This window comes from Canis lupus, chromosome 38 (assembly GCF_048164855.1).
Source record: "Canis lupus baileyi chromosome 38, mCanLup2.hap1, whole genome shotgun sequence".
NCBI lineage: Eukaryota > Metazoa > Chordata > Mammalia > Carnivora > Canidae > Canis > Canis lupus.
The window spans coordinates 944,221-955,818 of record NC_132875.1 but is presented as its reverse complement, the minus strand read 5'-3'; the positions used below and the strand labels follow the sequence as shown (position 1 = coordinate 955,818).

At 42.7% G+C, this 11,598-nt stretch overlaps 1 protein-coding gene across 1 annotated transcript; it reads left to right on the top strand.

Moving 5' to 3' along the window:
- The first annotated feature begins 3,292 nt into the window (after window positions 1-3,292).
- Window positions 3,293-4,243, top strand: OR6N1 (olfactory receptor family 6 subfamily N member 1). Its single transcript, XM_072814981.1, has one exon. The coding sequence runs from the start codon at window positions 3,293-3,295 to the stop codon at window positions 4,241-4,243; it is 951 nt and encodes a 316-aa protein (XP_072671082.1).
- The last annotated feature ends 7,355 nt before the right edge of the window (window positions 4,244-11,598 follow it).

Below are 11,598 nucleotides of genomic sequence, written 5' to 3'. Positions count from 1 at the left end.
ATATTCATACCCAGAGGGGAAGGGATGTAAAGCATCTTAGAATAAACAGGATCTGAGTTGGATAGAAATGTTGAGATAATCTTTTACAGGAGGCATGTCTGCACCTACGATTCGAAGGAGGTAGAAGGCAGAGGTGGACAATCGATAGACACTGATTTGAAGTGAAGAGAGTAAGGCAAACGGGAAGTAGCTAATATTAAGATGGTTATTAAGGTCTTGCTGAAGCAAGAGCACTCGTGGATCCTGCCCAGAAGTGGCCACCTGGCATCTTAGGAGAGAAACATCCTATCTTCAGACCGAGAAAACTTTTGGTGTAAGATGAGGTTCTGGGGTCTGGGTTCAGAGGACAGTGCAGCCAGGAGCGAGCAGAGTCCAGGGTGGACCTGGAAGCCCTGAGAGGCCTCGGCAGGGGAAGAAGAGAAGCCCCTGGGCAGAGAGGACCCTGGAGGTCTTTGTACCGCTTTGCCTTTATGCATGTTCCCTTGTGCCTGGAATATTTTTGCTTTTCTTTCTTTCTTTCTTTCTTTCTTTCTTTCTTTCTTTCTTTCTTTCTTTCTTTCTTTCTTTCTTTCTTTCTTTTCTTTCTTTCTTTCTCTTTCTTTCTTTCTTTCTCTCTCTCTCTCTCTCTCTCTCTCTTTCTTTCTTTCTTTCTTTCTTTCTTTTTCTTTCTTTCTTTCTTCTTTTTTTTTCCACCTGGCAAATTCTGACACTTCCTTTAATACGTAAAATAAAAATGATGTGTTCTGTGAGGAGGTCCTGCCCTCCGCTTCCAGGCTCCTCCTGCTTGAGCAAAGAAGCCGTTATCCTACCCAATTTGCTTATTCACTTAGCAAATAGTTATTGACTCGTTATCATGCTCCAGTCACTGTGGAGCTGTGGGCAAGCGGGAGACCTGAGTGGCTGAGCGAACAGAGCTCGTGGGTCCCGCGTTCCCCCAGACGACAGATCTCTGCAACAACAGGCAAGGCCCCCGCAATGTGTTAGGGCACCCTGTGTCCTGCGGAAAGGCCAACGGGGGTGATAGAGGCCGGGGCTGGCACAGGTGGGGCTGCGGAGGGGCTCTGCAGGGCAGATCTGCACGAAGGCTCCAAAGGAATGGAGAAGCTACCTGAGTGGAAATTTAGTGGGAAACAGCTCGAGGAAGAAGGAGCCGCTGCGACAGAGACTATGACTGTCAAGTCACTGAAGAGGTTTGAGCAGGGACTTGACTTAGCATCAAAAGCCCAGTGTGGCTGCTGGGTTGGGATCAGGCTACAGACAGACAAACAGGGACAGTCTGCTATGAGGTGATCGCAGTGATGGAGTTGAGGGAGGTCAAGGCTCCAACCCTGTGAAAATAGATCCTGGATTTGAAAGACAGAAACAAGCGCCACGGGGAGGATTTGGGTCCATGAGCCTCAAGACCATGACTGCCCAGGTTGGAGAGGGGGCACCTGGGGGCACCCGCAAGAGTGGGTTTGAGATGGCCAACAGACACCCCCAGGGAAGCAGGACCAGACAGTTGAATGGATGCATCTGGAGCGGGGAGAATTGATTTAGAAGGTCTTCAACACGTATGCTTGTTTTCAGCCATGACATGGGACGGCGTTGACAAAGGGTGAGTTTACAAAGCAAAGCAAAATGAAGAATCAGCACTGAGCTCTGTGAATTAGAAGCAGGACAGAGACAAAGAGTGACAAGGCAGCTGAGGAGGAGTGAACCCTTGGGTAGGAAGGACCTGAAGGCTGGTGCCCTGAGAACCCAGGAGGAGAGCGCGTCAAGAGCCAGAACAGAGACCCCGCTCACGGCTGGCTGACGGGCCGGGCAAGCCAAGGGTCGGGAACTGGCAGCTTAGCAAATCATGGATGACTGGTGTGAGCGAGGAGGGGCAATTTGATGGGCTGGAAGGTGGTGAAGGTCTGACTGCAATGGTTTAAGAGAAAACGGACCGGGAGGAACCAGAGGCGGTGAGTGGAGGCAGCTCTTTGGGAGGGTGTTGTTGCAGGAACAGGAAAGGAAACAGACCAGGGGCTGTGGGAGAAATGAGTCAAGAAAAAGAATGGGGGAGGCGAGAGGGGGCTTGTTTTTTAATTGTTTAATAAGTGAGAATAGGAGCATGTTTCTTTGATGAGGGAATGTTCCAATACACAGCTGGAGAGCAATCAGTTGCTTCTCTATTTTCTCTATTAGAATATTTGGATCTTCACTTCAGATCCCCTGTATTACATAACTGTTTAGCTCCTGTGCTAAGAATAATGCCTCCAACACAGAAAACATTCACTGAAGTTTTGTTACCTTGACCTCACAGTACGACTTAAATATTTACTATCTGTGAAGCAATTAAATCTCAAAAGTGCCCGAGGTCAATGGAGGCAGAGCGGAAGTGAGAGAGGGCCACAGTTTGGAATAGAAATGCAAAGAGATAGACTGGCTCCTCGTTTTCTGTGACTCTCAGATTTACTCAACCCCCCTTCGCCTTGACTGAGGTTCACACCAGTGTCCAAAACGCTGAAACTCTGACCTCCGTGCCCCGGAAGGAGGCTGCTACAGCTAAGTCTCCATCAGGACTTGGGAAGGAGCCCGGGGTGGGGGGGGGCGGGGAGGACTGATTCTTGGTATCCAGAAAGTCGAAGAAGGAAATAAATGGAAATTACAAATAAAAATATACAATTGAGGGCAGCCTGGGTGGCTCAGCGGTTCAGCACCGCTTTCAGCCCAGGGCGTGATCCTGGAGACCCACACCTGTGGAGATCCAGTCCCATGTCGGGCTCCCTGCATGGAGCCTGCTTCTCCCTCTGCCTGTGTCTGCCTCTCTCTCTCTCTCTCTCTCTCTGTGTGTGTGTGTCTCATGAATAAATAAATAAAATATTTTTTAAAAATAAAAATAAAAAATAAAATAAAAAATATACCATTGAAATTATGTAATCTTGGTCCAGTGCACCACCAATACTTTATCACTATAAAGGATCATCTATACCTGAGACAAAGAATATAGATAAATAATAAGATAAACCTTAGCCGAAGAACACTTGAGTTTCTAAAACCTACTTAGTTTCCACGAGGCAAGATAACTGGGTTACAGAAGGGATGGTGGGGGCCAAAAATTGGGCTGTGAGAGCAGAGAACTGGTGACAAGAGCAGACCCTGTGAAGGAGGCTGCCGGCAGGGATCGAAACGCTGGCCTCTTAAAGCCCTTGCCGAGAGCACTTTACTCTGGAGGTGGCGGAGGGAGGACAGAGGTGCTCTGAGGGTTCCTGCTCACCTTCTGTGGCCCGACTTTCTTGTTGTCCTTCCCTGCCTCACATCCAGGGACATGAGTGGTGAGCCATGGACCCCCGGGAACTGGAGCTGGGTGACAGAGTTCATCATCTTGGGCTTTCCTCATGTCCAGGGGGTGCAGGCTTACCTCTTCGTCTTGCTACTTCTCATTTACGTCACCACCGTCCTGGGAAACCTGCTGATATTCCTGGTGGTGCGCCTGGACCCCCGGCTCCACACACCCATGTACCACTTTGTCAGCGCGCTCTCGCTGCTGGAGCTCGGCTATACAGCGGCCACCATCCCCAAGATGCTGTCGAACCTGCTCAGCGAGGAGAAGACCATTTCCTTCTCCGGATGCCTTCTGCAAATCTATTTCTTTCACTCTCTTGGGGCTGCTGAGTGCTACCTCCTCACAGCCATGGCTTATGACAGGTACTTAGCCATCTGCCAGCCTCTCCACTACCCCACCCTCATGACCCCAGCGCTCTGTGCCCGGATTGCCGTTGGCTGTTGGTTGGGAGGCCTGGCTGGGCCGGTGGCTGAAATTTCTCTGGTGTCCCGTCTCCCTTTCTGTGGCCCCAATCACATTCAGCACATCTTTTGTGATTTCCCTCCTGTGCTGAGCTTGGCCTGTACAGACACATCTGTCAATGTCCTAGTGGACTTCGTTATCAACTCCTGCAAAATCCTGGCCACCTTCCTGTTGATCCTCAGCTCCTATGTCCAGATCATCCGCACGGTACTCAGGATTCCTTCAGTTGCAGGCAAGACAAAGGCCTTCTCCACCTGTGCCTCCCACCTGACCGTGGTTCTCATCTTCTACGGGAGCATCCTCTTCATGTATGTGCGGCTGAAGAAGAGCTACTCGCTGGACTATGACCGCGCGCTGGCTGTGATCTACTCGGTGCTCACGCCTTTTCTCAACCCCTTCATCTACAGCTTGCGCAACAAGGATATTAAGGAGGCTGTGAGGAGGCAGTTGAGGAGGTCAGGGATACTGTGATGAAGGTGGGGAGGGCAGGCCAAGTGTGAGGCCGACCTAGGGTGGCCCTGGGGGTCGGCATTCCCTCCGATGAGATATTGGGCATTGAGTGCTTTCCTGCGTGGGACACAGAACTGGGGCAAGTGCTGCTTGGCTCTTGGTGCCAACTCGACCACCATACTCTCTGCTGGAGCCACACGCAGCAAGCCACCCGACTGGAATAGACAGTAGTGCAGTGATTTTCAATCTTGGATATTTGTATACCACACATGGGATTTTTTGTCAAATTTGAGCTTTATCTACAATAAATAAATAAATAAATAAATAAATAAATAAATAATAAACGCAGTAAATTTGATACCTATTTAGTTGTTTCTGAACAATATTTGTGAAATAAATTTTAGAAGAAAATTAAATGGCTTTTCACATGCTGTTTACACTTGAATGGTATTTTATGCCTCCTGGTTGTTTATGGATCACCATTGGAAACACTGGCATAGTAGAGGAAAGCACGTTTTTATGACAACATAAATCCGGGTTTAAATCCAAGGTCATTCCGTTACTTATTAATTGCATGGTCTTTAGAAAGTAACTCAAACCCTTAGGGTCTTAATTTCGCCATTTGCTAAAAATACTTTCTTAAAGGTTGTTTTGTGAATTAGTGATAAGGTCTGTACATCACGGACAAATTGTCTGGCATGTAACTGATAGCAATATCTATCTATCTATCTATCTATCTATATATATATATATATATATATATATATATATATATATTTACTTTTATTTATTTTATTCTTCCCCAAATCTCTCATCATTGCTCTGGGCCTTAGAACAAGATCCAGGAAAATGTAACTATGCAAAAATACTTCCCAGTTACTCCCCCAGAGGAAAGGAGTAAAGAGCCAGAGGGTGTACTTGAGAGGTGAGCCAGCTGTGGTGCTCGGGTTCCCGAAGGCTGCGTGTTTCAGTCTTGGCGGCCTTGACATCCGTTCTCTGTGACGGTGCAGGAGTCGTACCACTGGCAGGAAACAGGATTGCTCTTTACATTGGACTGCCTCTTTATTATGTTTCAAGCTAGTTATGTCCTTAAACCTATGAAAATATATGAGAAATAATCCTATAACTTAGCATATGAGATATGTGGTGATTTAGTTATTAGCTGGTATTAGGGATTATCATGAACCTGAATATGTACTATGAATAGAGAATCAAACACTGACTATAAGAAAATTTGCAATTTTATAGAACTTTCTACAAAAATCCCAGAGTGTTTCTATTCCAACCACCCTAAAGATACCCATTCACCCATCCATCCAGTCCATCAAGCACATGTTTATTTAGCTCTAACTCTGTATCAAGTGCCATGCAACAACCTACATAAAAGGATGAGCAAAACAGAATAAGTCCAGTTCCTGCCCTTAGGCTGGTTGGAAAGATTGAGAAGATAGATATTAGCATCATAATTAATTTATACTTAATTATAATTACTTAATTAAAACTCTGGTAATTAGTAATAAAACACAAGCACTCTCTTCTGGAGGAAATGACATTTAAGCTGAAAACTAACAGAGAGATCAAAGTTGGCCATTTTATGAAAGCAATTTCAAAAAAATTGGAAGTTTAGACCCAAGTGAAACATCTTGCCAACGTTACAGGGCAAGTCAGTCAGGGACTCTGATGAAGAAAACAAAGGCTTCAGCTTCCCAGCTGGGTTCTTCTAGGCTTTATTTATTTATTTATTTAATAAATTTATTTTTTATTGGTGTTCAATTCCTCTAGGCTTTAAAAGGTCCAGGAAAGCACGGGGAAAAGGAAAAAAAAAAAAAAGATGAAAATACCAGTTAAAGCAGTTGATGACTAGGCTATGGGTCTGGAATGGAGTCGGCAGTGGCAGCCAGGGCTTGGGCACCTGAGGACTTGCAGAGGCAGGTGTGAAAGTGGGACTCACCTTTAAGAGAGTGAAGGACAACTTGCAGAATAAGAAAAATGATCTGCAAACCATGTATTTGGTAAGGGACTTCTATCTATCATATACAAAGCACTCTTACAGCTCAGTAAGAAAAAGGCAAATAATACAATTGGAAAATGAACAAAGAATCTGAGTAGGTGCTTATTCAAAGAAGATATGCAAGTGGCCAATAAGCACATGGGAAGATGCCCAGCATCATCATCCTTGGGGAAATGCAAATCAACCTCACAGTGAGATTCCACGTCACACTCCCTAGGATGGCAGGCATCAGAGGGCCAGGTAACCACATATGCTGCTGCTGGTGGAGGTAAACCAGAACCCTCACACACGACTTGTGGAAATGTAAAGCGATGCAGCCACTTTGGAAAACAGCCTGGCATCTCCTCAAAAGATTTAACACAGGGTTGTCACATGACCCAGCAATTCTATTCCTCGGTGTGTATCCGAGAGAAATGAAAATATGTGTCCACGCAAAAATTTGTACATGAATATTTACGGCAGCCTTTCTCATGGTAGCCCAAACACAGAGGCCATCCAGATGTCTGCTGATGGAGAACTGAGTGAACTACACGTGTACATACCTAAACAATGGAATGTATTTGTACGTAACAAGAAATGAAGTCTTCATACATACCACAGCATGGATGAACCTTGCAAGTACTGTTCTATGTGAAAGAAGGCAGACCCCCCCACACACACAAAAAAAGGCCACCAACTCTATGATATCATTCACACAAAATATCCGGGATAGAGAAATCTGTAAAACAAAAACTGGATTAGTGGCAGAAGTATGTGTGTGGGGCAACTGGGTACGGGGTGGTGAGAGCTAAAGGATACAGAGTTTCTGATGAATCAGTAAATTCTATCCATGAAACTAATAATTCCCTATATGTTAACTAAGTTGAATTTAAATAAAACCTAAAAACAAAATACATGAACCTAAAAAAAAGGATGCAGAGTTTCTTTATGAGGTGTTTAAACGTTCAAAACTGATTGTTAATGATGGTTGCGCATGTCCGTAAATATATTAAAAGCCATTCAATTGTACACTCTAAATGGATGAATTGTTGTGGTTTGTAAATTGTATCTCAGTAAAGATGTTTTTAAAAGCAGGGCTGAAGTAAGGCTAACTTGATGACTATTTGCTTTAAAACTGAATGCACTGCACTGTCTGGAGTTTTATGGGAAGCTCTGGGCTTAACAGGTGCATGACCACTGTCTCACCAGAACATGGCTAAGTTTTGGCCAGATAGACTTTGCTCTAGATGTCTCCATGGGGAAGAAGCCTTTATTTATTCGTTTATTATTTTTTAATTTATTTTTTAATTTATTTTTTTATATTTTTTAATTTAAATTCAATTTGCCAACATATAGTATAACACCCTGTGCTCATCCCATCAAGTAGAGCAGAAGCCTTTAAACATGAGTTTTAGATTTAGGGAGACAGATAGATATGAAATGGGGAAGGGGAAAGACGAGATGGGTGAGAGACTGTGAGAGAACTATTCTAAATTAAAAGACATCTAGAGGGGATCCCTGGGTGGCTCAGCAGTTTAGCGCCTGCCTTTGGCCCAAGATGTGGTCCTGGGGTCCCAGGATTGAGTCCCACACCAAGCTCCCAGCATGGAGCCTACTTCTCCCTCTACCTGTGTCTCTGCCTCTCTCTCTCTCTCTCTGTCTTTCATGAATAAATAAATAAAATCTTTAAAAAATAAAATAAAAGACATCTAGAAGACACAACAATCAACTAACATGGATTTTGATTCAAATAAACCAAATGGGAAAGGACGTTTATGGGGTGGGTGAACACTTGACTATGGACCAGGTATCAGGTGCTTTTGAGAAATTGTTGAATCTTTAGAGCGTGACAGCCCATTGTGGTTAGTGAAGAAATGTGTTTAGGGGGAAATGTCAAGATCTTTGGGATTTATTTTAAAATATTTTTTGGGCACCTGGGTGGCTCAGTTGGTTAAGCATCTGCCTTTGGCTCAGGTCTTGATCTCAGGGTCCTGGGATGCAGCCCCTCATTGGGCTCTCTGCTCAGTGGGGAGCCTGCTTCTCGCTCTCTCTCTGCTTCTCCCCCTGCTTGTGCTCCCTCTCTCTCTCTCTCTGTCAAATAAATAAAATCTTTAAGAAATATATTTTTAAAAAGATGAAGTAAAAATAAAACTATTTTATTTTTGTATAAAATATTTTGTATTATTAAAATTTGAGTTCTATGGGCTTAGTATTTTCTATACTTTCATTGATGTTTACAAATATTGCATAATAAAACATTTTTTAAGAAAACAAGGAAAAAAAGGCATGCTTGGGTGGTTCAGTGCATTAAACATTTGATGTCAGGGTTGTGGGATCAAGCCCCGTGATGGTCTCTGCACTTAGCACAGTCTGGTTGAGATTATCTTCATCTTCCCTTTCCCTCCCCCCACTCATGTACTGTCTTTCTCTTCCTAAAATAATAAATAAATAAATATTTAAAATAAAAAAATAAATAAAAAATAAGGGAAAAGGATAATCATTAAAAGAGAGTCATTATCTGTATATTCAAACTAGTAGAGAAAAATATTTGTAGGAAAAAATTACTAAATTCTATCAATCTAACTAGAAAAGGAAGGAAAAAATTCAAGAGAAATGAATGAAGAAAGCAGGAAATACAAATATTTTGGTAGAAACACTTCCAAACCTATTTAGACCACAAAATACGTTAATGGTTAAGTGCACATATCATATTGGATCTTTTAATCCAGTATTTGCTGCTTATAGGGAATTGATCTAAACATACAGACACACAGATAACGCCTGGAAGGAAGGAGAGAGGAAATGTTTGATGTGGTAATATTAATAAGAAATAAAATAGAATTCACTATGAAGGAGTATTAGCAGCAACACAGAGAGGAACTCAAGATATTATAAAGAAAACATTCATTCTCATCGGAGTTACATCTAACAACATAGCTTTGAAGCATGTAAAATGACAAAAATATGGGAAGAAACTAATGCTTTTGGACATTTCTCTGAAAGAAATCAAAATAATTATACCAAAAAATAATAAGTGTGGATATGGAAAAAGCAAACCAAAGCTTAAGTATATAACATATGTATAATTAAGCTTTAGTTGTCTACAACATATAAGTTAGATACATAAATAGAGAAGTTATATATACATTATATGTAAAGTTATAAAGTTCCAGGTGTATATGTGTATATAAATAAATAGATCCTACATATCAAATATATAGAGGAAATCATACATATGAAGCATTTATAGAGTTGAGATAACTTGTAAAGAAATCCTGTTTTGGAATATAGGTATCTTAGTGACTACTTTCTCTGAACATAATGATTTTAGGTGGACAAAGATTATTTAAAGTAGAGAAATGCATCAAAAATAACTATTACTTCCATGATTACTGTACTTTACAATAATTCCTGCATGGGGCCTGCTTCTCCCTCTGCCTGTGTCTCTGCCTTTCTTACAAAACATGGGGGTTGATTAGTCCAAAGATATAAGACACATGGAAGGTGATCTAGTGTAGCAAAACAAACAATAAAACGTTTATTTTTTATAGGAAAAATATGCATGCAATTGTGGGGTATCACTGATTAAAATGAAACAAACCAGGGGTTTGTGTGACCCGTACACGTGCCTTAGCCAGGCTTGGTGCTTCGTTCCTCGTGGTTTCTGTCCCTGTTTGAGGAAAGGACATTTAAACTGGGGTGAGAATCTTCTATCCTGGTCTCAGAGGAGTAGTGTTTCATCCCACGTTCTGAGAATATCCAACTCTTTTGCTAAGGGATTTAGCAAAAATCAGTCTGATCATTTTCTACTTTCAAAATAAAAAGAACTATGTCTCATGAAAGATAGTTACTTTCCAACATGGGGAAACACCATACATCCTAAACAGGACTCTGTTACCTACACGTGCAAAGCATTCTTCTGTTTCGTGCCAAAAGTCATAAAATGATAACTTTTGGTCCTGTGAAACCTGGGGGTTCAGCATTTGCTCCTGGGATTCCAGAAAGCAAAAAGTAAAGATTGAATGGTGTCCCCTGGAGTGGTATGACATGAGGGCCCTGGAAGTAATTTTCAGCTCAGAACAGTAATAAAAATAACAAAAACATTAAAAAATAATTAATATCTGATAAATATTCTAGGCAGTGTGCTCAACATTTTATACACAATTACAGCATTTAATCTTCAAAATCCTCAAAGATCCCAAGTGACACATTGAGGCTCAGGACACTTGTGTTAGTTCTCCAAATCATATTTTTGGAAAGTATGAAATCCAGATTCATGTTTAGACAGTATGACCTAGAGTCCTCAGCCTTAGTGACCATCCTAAGTTCACTCCAGTAAGGAGGAGCTACTGATAACCACCTGACTTTGTAGGAGACCATCTGGGTAAAGAGTCCAAGCAGAGCCTAGGTTACCTTTTTTTTTTTTTTTTTCAGAAATGCTGAGGAGAAGTTCCCACATCAGGTATAGAGATGATAGCTGATGTCTCCCAAGGGAACTTCATGTTTAGAACAAATGGTGAAAAGAGATCTTTTCTAAAAGCGACGAGCTTACGCAAAAAGAAAAGGGACTGTTGTGCATAGGAGAGGCTCTTCCTATGGGCCCGGGGCCGGGGCTGGGGAACGAGCTGGATCTGAGGCTAGGACAAGATCAAGGAAACAAAGCAGCTGCCAGATGGACTTATTAGCTTAGCCTGGTTCCCTGGGATCCTGCCTCCACACAGACCACAGAGCCTCCCTCCTGTGCTTCTGCTTTTGCTGCCTTGGGCAGATATGGAGCCTGTCTGTCATTGTCACCAAGACTCTTCTTTCTGCTGCCTTTGCTCTTAAAGGCCTCAACCCACCTGTAAGATTAGCTGGTCCACAAGTCAAGAAAAAAGTTTAGCTGGTTGACAGCCCGTCAACGGAACCCCGTGCTGAAGGCTGTGGTGTTAAAGACGAGGGACCCTTCTTCCTGCTGTCTGTGTGCCCTTAATCCAATAGGAGGCATGGGGGCAAGCAGGAAAGCAGAGAGAAGCAGAGGATAGAAAGCAAGTCTCACTCAAACAGGGCCCACGTTGGTCCTGACACCGGTGGTAGTGATATTAGTGTGAGGAATCTTTCTTGATGATTCCAATAATTTGGAGTAATGTTGGGAAGTAGGGGACGACAGCGGCAAAAATAATCCCATAGGTTAAGGATGTCCTCGTGAAGAGAATCAATGCACAGAGTTGATAGAGCAAAGGACACAAAAGGGTGTGTATTCAAAGAGGCGTGGAACACAAGTAGCACATTTGGGAAGGTTTAAAGGAAGTAAAATAAGAGAACAATGAGTGTACAAGGACCATTGCTTCTCGAGCCAAGAAAACCAGCGAATTTGACGGACAATGACTTTCTTATCAAGAGCAGC